Source organism: Budorcas taxicolor, chromosome 12 (genome assembly GCF_023091745.1).
Source record: "Budorcas taxicolor isolate Tak-1 chromosome 12, Takin1.1, whole genome shotgun sequence".
Lineage (NCBI taxonomy): Eukaryota > Metazoa > Chordata > Mammalia > Artiodactyla > Bovidae > Budorcas > Budorcas taxicolor.
Genome location: NC_068921.1, coordinates 73489179 through 73503275, shown reverse-complemented (window position 1 = coordinate 73503275; position 14097 = coordinate 73489179). Strand labels below are relative to the sequence as shown.

General features: G+C 39.9%; 1 protein-coding gene across 1 annotated transcript in view; it reads left to right on the top strand.

The window, feature by feature from the left end:
* The first annotated feature begins 1880 nt into the window (after positions 1-1880).
* LOC128057624 (UDP-glucose:glycoprotein glucosyltransferase 2-like) overlaps positions 1881-14097 on the top strand; it is a 141721-nt gene continuing 129504 nt past the window's right edge. Inside the window, exons 1-2 of the mRNA XM_052650081.1 lie at positions 1881-2032; positions 8129-8211. Coding sequence (XP_052506041.1) covers positions 1881-2032; positions 8129-8211 — 235 coding nt within the window. The remainder of the gene's footprint in view (positions 2033-8128; positions 8212-14097) is intronic.

Here is a 14097-nt window from a genome sequence, read left to right as displayed (position 1 = left end):
ATAAGAGGAAATAAGGGGTTAATTTAAGTAAATGTTTGTGAAGGGTTCATTATATATATTTTTTTCTTATGCTCTATGGACAGAAATAAAGTTCCTTACTCATCTGCCTGAGATTTCTGCCTACTGACCCATAAAACAGGAACTCTTCAATATTTATTAAGCCTCAATAACATGTACTATGCTAGGTACTGCAAGAGATGCTAAAAATGAATAAGGCATGAGCCCTCAGGGAATATATCATCTCTAGGAGGAGAATAAATAAGCACTGTATTCAAATTTTAAAGTGAGAATTATAAGTGGTATATGGCTGTTAAAATAAAAAACTTGTGGGAATTTAGAGGAGGGATAGATCATATCAAGTGGGAGAAATCAGGAAATGAAGGCTAACCTCAGGAAGTGAGACCTGAATAGAATTTCCAGAGCAAGGTCTTCCAAGGAACCAGAATGCTTAGAAGGATGAGGGGAAAAGAAAAAGTGGAATGATCATGTTTCAGCAACTTGGAGAGACCCAGATTCCCTATAGTGCAAAAGAGTAAGCGGAAAAAAAGGAATGGACCACGAGCAACCCCTAAACTGGTTATCCCGGCTGCTGCTTCTATTTACCATATATCGTAATATATATAATAAATTTACTCTCTTCTGAATAGAAAAAGTATCATTCCTGACTAGGAGCCAGAATCTTGAGGCTCCACCTCTGCCCAGTTAAATAAAACTGAATATTTTGAGTTATTGAGTCATACCTACTGGAAAAACAGTTAACTCTGCTCCAAGGCTTTGTCATTGAACTGGATGTACTAAATTCAAGAGTTTTGCGGGGTCAGACAGTCCTTGATTGAAAGTGAGTTTCAATCACAGCTGATAATGATTTGGGATGATAATAACAAGAGCAACTATCTATGCATTTTCATCTGTTTTTTTTCTCTAAACTAGCTCTTCTGAAAACTTTAATGTGCACAGATATCACGTGAGGTGCCTGTTATACCAGGGGTTTGGATTCAATAGGGTTGAGATGGGGGCTGAGATTCTGCATTTCTAATGAGCACAGGTGATGCTGACGCTTCAAGTGTGTGGACCACTTTTGAGGACGAAGGCTTTTGCACAGCTCCCAGACAGCAAGCAGAATCAGCATTACCTGGGAACTTGATGGCTATGAAATGCAGATTATCAGACCGCACCAGACCTACTGAATCGGAAACACTGGGATGAGACCCAGCACCTTGTATTTTAACAAGCCCTCCAGGTGATGTCACTGCTTTTCGAACACACTCGAAGCACCTGGCGGGAAGGCCGGGTAAAATACTATTTATTGAAGACCGAATCTCACCCCCAGATAGTCCCCTGTAACTGGTGCGTGGTGTGGTCTGGGAAACGGGCTGTCTAAAAGCTTTACCAGGTGACTCAGATATGCAACAAAATTTGAGAATCCCACGAGGGAGGTATTTAACTTTTGGCAGGCCTTCTTTGCCGCCTATGTGAAGTGGATAATATCCACGCTGATTCCTGCCTTCGCGTCCAGATTTTGCCATCTTCAGCCACACTTGGCCAAAATCCCACTTCAGTCTCCTCTCCCGGGGTCCCACATCCTCGATCCGAGAGCCTAAGGTCCCGGTGGCGGGACCCGCCAGGGCACCAGCCAAGCTCCGCACTCCGGCGCCGCCTTACACCTACGTGGCCCAGGGGTCCGCCCTCGGGGGCTCCCGGGACGGCGACGGAGCGCTCGGCGCATGCGCTCGGCACCCGCCAGGGCCCGGCCCGTGTAACGGACTCGCGCTCCCCCCACCGGAAGTGAGCGGTCGCGCGACGGGAGGAGCCGGCGGTAGCGTGGCGGCTGCGGGCTGAGGGCGCCGGGTCTGAGGGGCTCGCGCTTCCCTGTCCGCACCATGGCAAAGGCCGCCGGCGTAGTGCTGCTGCTCCTGGGCTTCACGGCGCTCTGGCTGTCGCTGCTCGGAGCCCGGACGGCCTCCGCGTCCAAGGCGGTGACGGCCCACTTGGCTGCCAAGTGGCCGGAGACCCCGCTGCTGCTGGAGGCCAGGTGAGGGAGTGCGGGCCGGACCCTCCGCCGAGCCCGCGCGGAGGGAGGGTGCGGCGGGGCTGTGGGCGCCCCGGGACCTCGACGGCGCCTCGGGCGCTTGACCCTCAGAGCATCACCTCCTCCCCTTGCTACCCTGGGCTCCGCACTCACTTGCGGCTCCTTTTCCCCGCCATTCCTACTTTGCCTCACCCACGGGTTTGAGAAGTATTAATTGCTTTGGATTTTCTTAGCATTTACGTGAGAGAAAAGGAAGACGGGGAGGTGGACTGTGGCGTTTAGTGCAAGCTCTGCAATTGATGGAGGCAGTTCTAGTTTTTAGGAACCGGTATTTGAAGCACCTAATTTCATACGATGGCTTTCTGTGGAGAAGAGAGCGTCCCAAAGCTCTGACTTCTTTCTGAATCTCCTCAGCTGGAGTTAGTGCATAAGGTATCATGTACCTTATGTGGAGAAACAAAACTGGGAGATAATGAATTTTAATCTTAGTATTCCAGTAAACAAAATTTGAAAATTTTTGTTCCTTTTTTAACCGGCATGAAGTTGTTTTGTTGGCATGAAGTTTTAATGCCAGTTGCTTTTGTATTAATACTTCACCAGAACCATAGCTTTTGGTTCCGAAGTCTTCATCTCCTCCGTGAAGTTGCATATATAAGATACGAAAACAGATTTTTTAAAATTGAGCTATAATTTATGTAAGGTATTAGTTTCAGGTGTGCAACATAATGATTTGATGATGTGTTCACATGGTGTGAAATTATCACCATGGACATAAGTCCAGTTAATACCTGTCACCACACATAATTACAAAGGTTTCTTGTGCTGAGAACTTTTAAGATCTCTCTTGGCAGCTTTCCAATATGCAGTTCTTTACGGATAGTCACCATGCTGTACGTTACATCCCCATGACCGATTATTTATATTGTAGCCAAAAATTGGCACCTTTTGACCACCTTCACTCGTTTCTCCTACCTCCCTTCTTCCCGCACCCAATTTGTTCCCTGTATAGGAGCTCATTTCCTTACTGTGTTATGTTTGTTTTAAGATTTCATAGGGTATTTGTCTCTGTCTTATTTCACTGAGCAAAATTCCCTCAGGTCTGTCCAAGTTCTCACAGATAGCAGTATTTTCTTTTTTTATGGCTGAATAATACTCGTGTGTGTGTACATTTTCTGCACTCCAACAGCCCCAAATGCTTCTCCAGTGTCCCACACAATTTCCCTGACACGGGGAACTGACCCCTGCTTCAGGTCCCCCACCCTCCCATGTGCAGGTGCAGTCCTGCTCACTCTCCTTTTTTCCCCCTTCTCCTTTCATCCTGCCGAATTTTGCCTGGATCTGTATATTCCTTTCTAGTGGTCAGGGACTCCTGCCCACTCTCAGCTGATGTTGTGCAACCCTTCTGTGTCTGAAGGGGTATTCCTGATGCATCCATGGAGAGAGATGCACTCCATGTTCACCTGCTCCTCTGCCATCTTCCTGTCTCTACATTTTCTGTATTCATTTATCATTCAGTGGATTCTTAGGTTGTTAACATATCTTGGCCATTGTAAATAATGCTGCACTGAACATAGGACTGCCTGTATTTTTGTTAGTGTTTTCACCCAGAATTGGAATTGATGGATCATATGATAGTTTGTAAAAATTTTTGATGAACCTCCAAACTGTTTTCCATAGTGGCCGTATCTGTTTACATAACCAGCAAGGGTGCACATGGATTCCTTTATCTCCACAGCCTCACCACACTTGTTATCTTGTCATTTATGTTTATATAATTTTATATATATATATAATTTTATTTATTTTTGGCTCTACTAAGTCTTTTTTGCTGCATGGGCTTATTTCTAGTTCCTGGGCTCTAGAGCCCAGGCTTAATAGCTGTGGTGCACGGGCTTAGTTGCTCTGCGGCACGTGGGATCTTCTCAGATCAGGGATCGAACCAATGTCTCCTGCATTGGTAGATGGATTCTTTGCCACTGAGGCACCAGGCAAGCCCATCTCTCTGGTTTTTTTTTGTTGTTATTGTTGTATATGGCCTTTATTATGTTGAGAAGAGATAGGCTGCCCACTCCAGTATCCTTGGTCTTCCATGGTGGCTTAGACTGTAAAGAATCTGCCTGCAATGCAGAAGACCTGGGTTCGATCCTTGGTTTGGGAAGGTCCCCTGGAGGAGGGCTTGGCAACCCACTCCAATTTTCTTGCCTGGAGAATCCCCATGGACAAGAGGAGCCTGGCAGGCTATAGTCCATGGGATTGCAAAGGGTCAGATATGACTGAGTGACTAAGCACAGCACATGTTGAGGATATTCCCTCTATACCCATTTTGAGTTTTTAATCTTGATACTGATTTTTTTCAAATGCTTTTTTTTTTGCATCTATTGGGATGATCATGTAATTTTTATCTTTAATTTGTTAATGTGTTGTTTCACATTTGTATATTTATGGGTATTAAACCATCCTTGCCTCCCTGGAATAGCTTGATTATGGTGTATGATCCTTTTAATGTATTGTATTCAATTTGCTAATATTTTGTTGAAGATTTTTATGTTTATGTTCAGCAGGAATGTTGACCTTTAATTTTCTTTTCTTGTGTCCTTTTCTGGTTTTTGTATCAGAATAATGCTAATCTTATAAAACAAGTTTGAGAGTGTTTTATTTTGGAAGAGTTTGAGGATTGGTATTCTTTATTTTATTTTTTAAGTGTATTTTTAATCAAAGGATAATTGCTGTACAGTATTGTGTTGGTTTCTGTTATACATGTTTGGTAGAATTCAACAATGAAGCTATCTGGTTCTGGACTTTTGTTTATTGGGAAGCTTTTGATTACAGATTCAGTCTCCTTACTACTAATAAGTCTGTTTGGATTTTTCTATTTCATGGATCAGTCTTGATAAGTTGTATGTTTCTAGAAGTTTATTCATTTCTTCTAGGCTGCCCAGTTTTTTGTTGTTTATTTGTTCATAGTAGTCTCTTATGATCCATTGAATTTCTGTGGTATAGATACATCTGTATAGATGTTACAATTATAGATATTTAGATGTAGTATAGATATTACAATAAAACAGTTTTTATTAAATAAAATATCCTAGTTTAAAATATGTCCTATTCCTCTACCTTTTCCCCAGTTTCTTCCATACTTTGCATGGATATGGTCTCACACTCAGTTTCAAATCATTCTAACTTCTTCCAGTATTAGACTGGCAGTTGGAGTGTTTCAGTTTCTACTTGCCTCAAGAGTCTGAGAACTGGAACTCCCATAGGATGCTCTGAGGAGCATCCTTAGGTTCTTCACAGTCTAGCCCCTCTCTGATGTACCAACTCCATAACTTGTAGTGGGTTGAAAGGTGGCTTCCAAAAAGATATGTCCACATCCTAACCCCTGGAACCTGTAAATGTTACCTTATTTGGAAAAAGGCTCTTTGACAAGGTAATTAAAGGTCTTAAGACATGATTCTTATGGATCTGGATGGGTGCTAAGTCCAATACGCTTATAAGATACATAAGAGAAGACACAGGAAGAGGAGGACATATGAATAGAGACAGAGATAGGATTGATGTAGCCACAAGCCAAGGACCACCTTAAGCTTTCAGAACCTGGAAGGTTCTCCCCTAGAGCCTTTGGAGGGAGCGTAGCCCTACCAATACCTTGATTTTGGACTTCTCCAGAACTGTGAGACAATAAGTTTCTGTTGTTTTAAGTCACCAAATTTTTGATAATTTATTACAGCAGCAATAGGAAACTGATTTGATTTGTACCTTGAAGTAGGGTACTGCTGTAACAAATACATAAAAATGTAGAATTATCTTTTGAATCTGACAGAAGCTGGAAGAGTTCTGAGAGGCGTGGTAGAAAAAAGCTAGATTGCCTTGAGGAGACTATTGGCAGAAATACAAAATACTGGAGTGGGTTGCCATGCCTCCCTCCAGGGGATCTTCCCAACCGAGGGATGGAACCCAGGTCTCCCACATTGCATGCGGATTCTTTACCATCTGAGCCCACCAGGGAAGCTCAGGAATGCTGGATAGCCCAAGAATACTGGTAGCCTATCCCTTCTCCAGGGGATCTTCCTGACCGAGGAATCAAACCGAAATCTCCTGCATTGAAGGTAGATTCTTACCAGCTGAGCTACCAGGGAAGCCCTAAAACATTTATAATTTAGTACTATTTGCTAAGGATGTTTATAGGCTGGTGAGACTAAAATTTTCAATACATATACCGCAACTTAAACATTTAAACTGTATTTATTCCACTGGTGTTGCTCTTACTGAAAATATTTTTTGAAATAACACTGATAATTACTGTCTGGCTCTTTAGTACATTTAAAATCATCCTCTATGGAAAATTTTTTAATCTATGTTAGAATAGATAAAATTCTTCTTTTGGGAAGAAACCTTGCTATTTGGTGCTAAATATCAAGTAAAAAAACTGGAAATACCAGAATTTAGGATTTTTTTTTCCTTTTAAAAATTTTGACCAAAGTAATAACTTAAATTTTTGGAAGGTGAGATGCTGATTTAGATGGCCTCTCAAGGATATTTTCTCCTCTAAGAGTAGTGATTGGCAAATTGCCCATGAAAGTAATTCAAGAAGAGTTCTCAAAGTGTTAGAGCAGTGGTATAGTGAAGGAGTAACTGTAAGGGAATACTTTAGTAAGGTGATTACTTTACTCTTAGGTATAAATTCTGGAGGATCATACTCTTATGTATAAATTCTGACATTTGGAAGAAGTCTTTTTCCCATAGTTGCACAATGTATGAGCATTGTCAATAGTGTTTGATCCAGTCCGTTAGGTAATAAGTATTGTGCTCTACTTTTCTAAAAGTTTTGTACCGTCAGTTTTTGGTTACATCCTATTTAGTGTTTCCTGCAGTTTCCTCTCCTTTTAGCCTTTTTGTTTGTTTGTTTGCCTGTTTTAATGCCATTGAGTTGGACACCATTAATAATAAGGGTTGCCTTGGAGTTACTGCTTTAAATTCATATGCCTGTCATGTTTAGTATGTTGATGAATTAGTCAGTTTTCTCACCTTCTTTTCTGCCTTTACTGACCATCTCAGACTCACAAGAATTAGTTAATTTTGCATGTGTCTTGAATGTCCTCAATACTTACCATTTATATTAATCATTAGTTTTACTGAGGCTAAAAAAAAGAAAAGGTGGGCAATAGCAGAATCTGTACCGTCTGTTTGATGGTTGTATTCTTTCTAGTTTAAATAGTTAGATCTACTTGTTTTTGGTGTCTTGCACTTTGTTCCAAACAAGACTGAATAGCCTTTCGCTTATTTCACTATTTCCAAAAGGCTTTACATTGCTTTGGCTATTTTTTCTTACCTATGCTCTTTAGATAAACGGCAGTGTTTTGGGGGTTTCCATGCCAAAGACCTAATGCAGTGTACCAATTTTCTGTTAATTTTTTGATTAACGTATTTTCTGTTGAAATAAGATTGTCTACACAAATAGTAGCTAAATAAAAATAATAATATTGCTTTCTAAACATGGTTATAAGACCAGGTTTTGTTTGTGAAAAATAGGCTGTCTGTTTTTTACCTTTTTACTTTTATATAACACTGTCTGTATTGCCATTAAATTATACCTCTCAGGGCATTACACATGTGTGCATGCTAAGTCAATACAGTCGTATCGAACTCTTTCCGACCCCGTGGATTGTAGCCTACCAGGCTCCTCTGTCTGAGATTTTCCAGGCAAGGATGCTGTAGTGGGTTGCCATTTCCTTCTCCAGGGGATCTTCCTGACCCAGGGATCAAACCCTATATTGCCATTAAGTTTTACTTCTCAGGGCATTTCACATAGAGAGCAAAATAAGTTATCCATTTTTTACCTAATAAAGAGGAAAAACCAAAAGTAATTTGTCACATAGTCTTTTCCAGTTATGATTATATGCCTGTAGTTTAGAATGACAACTCAGGTAAGAATCATCAATGTGTTCTCTTTTTGCATTACAGTAGATGGAAATTGGTAACTTTAGTTTTGGGAGTTTTGGTTTTTACCAGAAGTTGTAATTTGGCTCTAAAATACATTTTATAGTATCAAAATCATTTTTAAATTTCTAGCTATTAACTGATTACTTTTATTTTTAATAGTGAATTTATAGCAGAAGAAAGTAATGAAAAATTTTGGCAGTTTTTGGAAACTGTACAAGAATTAGCAATTTATAAGCAAACAGGTAGGTGATATACATATTTCAACTTTCCAGATGTATATTTTTGTGCCTATGTTAAACATGTTTATTGTTTTTAATGGTAATGTTTAAGTGTATATACTTAATTAGGTTAGTAAATCTGAATATTAACTTTGAAGATATTTTAATGGAAACTATTCCAATCATCCATTTCCAAATGTATAAGGTTTTAATACTTTATTATAAGAAAACTTTTATAATTAGCAGTGTCTGACTATTACATTATAATCAAGAAATAGAAATTGTTGAATTATGGTTTTCTTTTTACCTAGATTTCTTTGAAATAGTATTAGTTTTGCATGTAATAATAGTGAAAGAATTTTTTTTTGCCATAATTGCTCCTGAACTCTTAAAGAGATTTTTAATTTTTGCCCTTAACAAGTCAGATAACCGGTATACTTTCATTTCATCATTTAGAAAATGGAGTTAATCATTCCTACTTTTTATACCTATACACACACACACACACACATACATACATACACACATACATATATAGTTCTAGAATGAACACATGTTTATTACTGTGTTTCTTAGGGAATATCAGATGCTGAAATTAGATTTTAGCAGGGGAGGCTGAAAGGTTAATTATTGTTATAAGGAAAGGTTAAAGAAAAAGATTAGTTTACTGTCTCTACAGAGAATAGAATAAATGTTAACATAAAACCCCTCAAGATGGAATTTTCTTGCCTTTTAAGCAGAGAAAACTTAGTAGGATGATTAAGTAGTTTAGGATTTTATTCCTGAGTGTAAATGTAAGATGAACAATGATTTTGAATGTTTTAAGTGTTCATTTACTAGAGCTTGTTTGGCTTGCTAAGTGGCCTTTAAGTTCAACAATTTTATGATTTTATGAGATAGGCTTAAGATAAGAGAACAGACATACCTTTAATATTTTAAACTGAAATTATTTCCAAAAACAAGTAATTTACTCTTTCAAAAAACTTACTAAAAACTTTCATTATTCAGTAATCATTACTTGAATCATGAGAGACAGTATGTGCTGCTTTAGATACTGAGAATACAAACATGAATAAATGTGATCTATGTTCTCCAAACCTTGTAATATGATGGAAACCGCGACATGTACTAGTAAGTGATCACAGCTTTACTAGAGACGGATAGGTGTAACATGGAAGTATGTTAAGAGGTGCCTGGTCAGTATTTCAGAGAACAGGACAGCCTTTCCAGTGGTAAGTGCTGGAGTTGAGTTTGGATGACAGGATTTAGTGAAATCATAGGGAAAGGAAGACAAGCAGAAGAGACAACAGGAGTAGATAGCAAGGAGAAACTGTGACCACTTAGAAGTCTACTTGTAAAGCAATAGGAGATTGTTGGTTTTGTATTTATCCCAGTGGAGCTATTTCAAATACTAAAAGATGGTGCTATGAAAGTGCTGCACTGAATATGCCAGCAAATTTGGAAAACTCAGCAGTGGCCACAGGACTGGAAAAGGTCAGTTTTCATTCCAATCCAAAAGAAAGGCAATGCCAAAGAATGCTCAAACTACCACACAATTGTACTCATCTCACACGCTAGTAAAGTAATGCTCAAAATTCTCAAAGCCAGACTTCAGTAGTACATGAACTGTGAACTTCCACATGTTCAAGCTGGTTTTAAAAAGGCAGAGGAACCAGAGATCAAATTGCCTACATCCGTCGGACTATCGAAAAAGCAAGAGAGTTCCAGAAAAACATCTATTTATGCCTTATTGACTATGCCAAACCCTTTGACTGTGTGGATCACCACAAACTGTGCAAAATTCTGAAAGAGATGGGAATACCAGACCACCTGACCTGCCTCTTGAGAAACCTTTATGCAGGGCAGGAAGCGACAGGTAGAACTGGACATGGAACAACAGACTGGTTCCAAATAGGGAAAGGAGTATGTCAAGGCTGTATATTGTCACCCTGCTTATTTAACTTATATGCAGAGTACATCATGAGAAACACTGGGCTGGAGGAAGCACAAGCTGGAATCAAAATTGCTGGGAGAAATATCAGTAACTTCAGATATGCAGATGACTCCACCTTATGGCAGAAAGCGAAGAAGAACTAAAGAGCCTCTTGATGAAAGTGAAAGAGGAGAGTGAAAAAGTTGGCTTAAAACTCAACATTCAGAAAACTAAGATCATGGCATCTGGTCCCATCACTTCATAGCAAATAGATGGGGAAACAGTGACAGACTTTATTTTGGGGGGCTCCCAAATCACTGCAGATGGTGACTACAGCCATGAAATTAAAAGACGCTTACTCCTTGGAAGAAAAGTTATGACCAACCTAGACAGCATATTGAAAAGCAGAGACATTACTTTGCCAACAAAGGTCTGTCTGGTCAAGGCTATGGTTTTTCCAGTAGTCATGTATGGATGTGAGAGTTGGACTATAAAGAAAGCTGAGTGCAGAAGAATTGATCCTTTTGAACTGTGATGTTGGAGAAGACTCTTGAGAGTCCCTTGGACTGCAAGGAGATCCATCCAGTCCATCCTAAAGGAAATCAGTCCTGAATATTCATTGGAAGGACTGATGCTGAAGCTGAAACTCCAATACTTTGGCTACCTGATGCGAAGAACTGACTCATTTGAAAGGACTCTGATGCTGGGAAAGATTGAAGATGGGAGGAGAAGGGTACGACAGAGGATGAGATGGTTGGATGGCATCACAGACATGAGTTTGAGTAAACTATGGGAGTTGGTGATGGACCAGGAGGCCTGGCGTGCTGCAATCCATGGGGTCGCAAAGAGTTAGACGTGACTGAGCGACTGAACTGAACAGTAATTTTAATTTTGCTATTTGAGATTAAAAAAAGATGAATATATCCGGTTTTCATGATAGTTAAAAAACAAACACCAGATTTTCTGGCTCTCACTTGAAATCCTGAGTGCCCCTATCTCAAATTTTTTCTTCTCAGTACATGTTTATGGACTTCTTTGGTGACCTTTTCTATTGGAGAAGCTGTCTTGAAAATTACTTTTATAAATTTTGAACCCTTTAAGTCACTTAGGTTTATTAGCATATTTTATACCTAAATGAGACATCATGTCTGGACAGACGAGGCAGGTCATTAACAAGATGGAATATAAGCTCAGGAATACCTAAACTCAAGCATAGGAGATGTATGTATTTCAAGATTGAACAGCTAAAATGAATTGTATTAAGAATTACTAACACAAAAATATAATTCAGTTGAAGTTGTTCATAATGGTGAAAGTCAAATTCATATTGCCACCTCATTGCTGATCTTGCTAGGCATAGGAAGAAATAGTATATATGAGGAATTAAATATGTTAAAAACTATCAGACTTCACTGAATTTGTTTTCAAGACATTATCCTAGAGAATACATTAAAACCCTTAGTTACTTATAATTTTCTAGGTTGTTGAATCTCCATGAGGCCTTTTAAATACTCTACACTGAAGAATAATTTCAGTGATAGACTTGCCTAAAACACAGTGTAAATGTTGAACATTAACTTTTTGAATTCAGGTGCTAGTTTCCTGCTATTTCATGAGGACAGTTTACATTATGTGCCAGTATGTTAAAACCTTTTAAACATTGAATTCAGTTCAGTTCAGTCGCTCAGTCGTGTCGAACTCTGTGACCCCATGAATCGCAGCACACCAGGCCTCCCTGTCCATCACCAACTCCCGGAGTTCACTCAGACTCACGTCCATCAATTAGTGATGCCGTCCAGCCATCTCATCCTCTGTCATCCCCTTCTCCTCCTGCCCCCAATCCCTCCCAGCATCAGAGTCTTTTCCAATGAGTCAACTCTTCGCATGAGGTGGCCAAAGTACTGGAGTTTCAGCTTTAGCATCATTCCTTCCAAAGAAATCCCAGGGCTGATCTCCTTCAGAATGGACTGGTTGGATCTCCTTGCAGTCCAAGGGACTCTCAAGAGTCTTCTCCAACACCACAGTTCAAAAGCATCAATTCTTCGGCGCTCAGCCTTCTTCACAGTCCCACTCTCACATCCATACATGACTACTGGAAAAACCATAGCCTTACTAGACGGACCTTAGTCGGCAAAGTAATGTCTCTGCTTTTGAATATGCAATCTAGGTTGCTCATAACTTTTCTTCCAAGGAGTAAGCGTCTTTTAATTTCATGACTGCAGTCACCACCTGCAGTGATTTTGGAGCCCAAAAAAATAAAGTCTGACACTCTTTCTACTGTTTCCCCATCTATTTCCCATGGAGTGATGGGACTGGAAGCCATGAACTTCATTTTCTGAATGTTGAGTTTTAAGCCAACTTTTTCACTCTCCTCTTTCACTTTCATCAAGATGCTTTTTGGTTCCTCTTCACTTTCTGCCATAAGGGTGGTGTCATCTGCATATCTGAGGTTATTGATATTTCTCCCGGCAATCTTGATTCCACCTTGTGTTTCTTCCAGCCCAGCGTTTCTCATGATGTACTCTGCATAGAAGTTAAATAAGCAGGGTGACAGTATACAGCCTTGACGTACTTCTTTTCCTATTTGGAACCAGTCTGTTGTTCCATGTCCAGTTCTAACTGTTGCTTCCTGACCTGCATACAGGTTTCTCAAGAGGCAGGTCAGGTGGTCTGGTATTCCAATCTCTTTCAGAATTTTCCACAGTTTGTGGTGATCCACACAGTCAAAGGCTTTGGCATAGTCAATAAAGCAGAAATAGATGTTTTTCTGGAACTCTCTTGCTTTTTCCATGATCCAGCGGATGTTGGCAATTTGATCTCTGGTTCCTCTGCCCTTTCTAAAACCAGCTTGAACATTTGGAAGTTCACGGTTCACATACTGTTGAAGCCTGACTTGGAGAATTTTGAGCATTACTTTACTAGTGTGTGAGATGAGTGCAATTGTGTGGTAGTTTGAGCATTCTTTGGCATTGCCTTTCTTTTGGATTGGAATGAAAACTGACCTTTTCCAGTCCTGTGGCCACTGCTGAGTTTTCCAAATGCGCTGGCATATTGAGTGCAGCACTTTCACAGCATCATCTTTCAGGATTTAAAACAGCTCACCTGGAATTCCATCACCTCCACTAGCTTTGTTCGTGGTGATACCTGTTTTTAAATGATTTTGTATGGTTCTCCCACAGAGTTATGTATTTATTGATGTCTCAAGATAATTAGCTAACCTGTGTTGTTTTGTGTGGTGAATCAGAAATGTCAACCAAGGTTTATCTGACTCTAGAGTCTGTCAATTTTCATTTTTCCATGTTCTCAGCATATAAAAATTCTCAAAGTCCATAAAGATTTTAGTAGTTTCTGCACAAGTAAAGTTGTCTATATATTTTAGAGGAAAGATTTTTAGAAAAGGTTATGACATTTCTAGCTTACTTATAAATGAGAATCAGGTTTGGGGTAGGAAAATGTTTGCTGTCTGGATGTGTCACATTTGAAATGCTTGTAGAATATCCAAGTGAGAATATGCAGTAAGCGGATATGAGTGAGAGATTTAAGTTAAAAAATCTAAGCTAAAAGATAGGATTTGGAAATTAGCAACACCAAAAAGGTAGTGGCAGTTACAGGGAGAAAGGATGGAATGAGAAGAAAATAGATAAAGAACACCAGTGTTTAAGAGATAACCAGAGAAGAACATGAGATAGAGTCTAAGGAGTACCAGTGGAGGTAGGCAAAAACCTAGAAAATGTGGTATCATGAAAGCCATGTTGAGAGATAAGTGATAGATGTTCAGTTCAGCTCAGTCACTCAGTCGTGTCCAACTCTTTGCGACCCCATGAATTGCAGCACGCCAGGCCTCCCTGTCCATCATCAACTCCCAGAGTTCACTCAAACTCACATCCATCAAGTTGGTAATGCCACCCAGCCATCTCATCCTCTGTTGTCCTCCTTCTCCTCCTGCCCCCAATCCCTCCCAGCATCAGAGTCTTTTT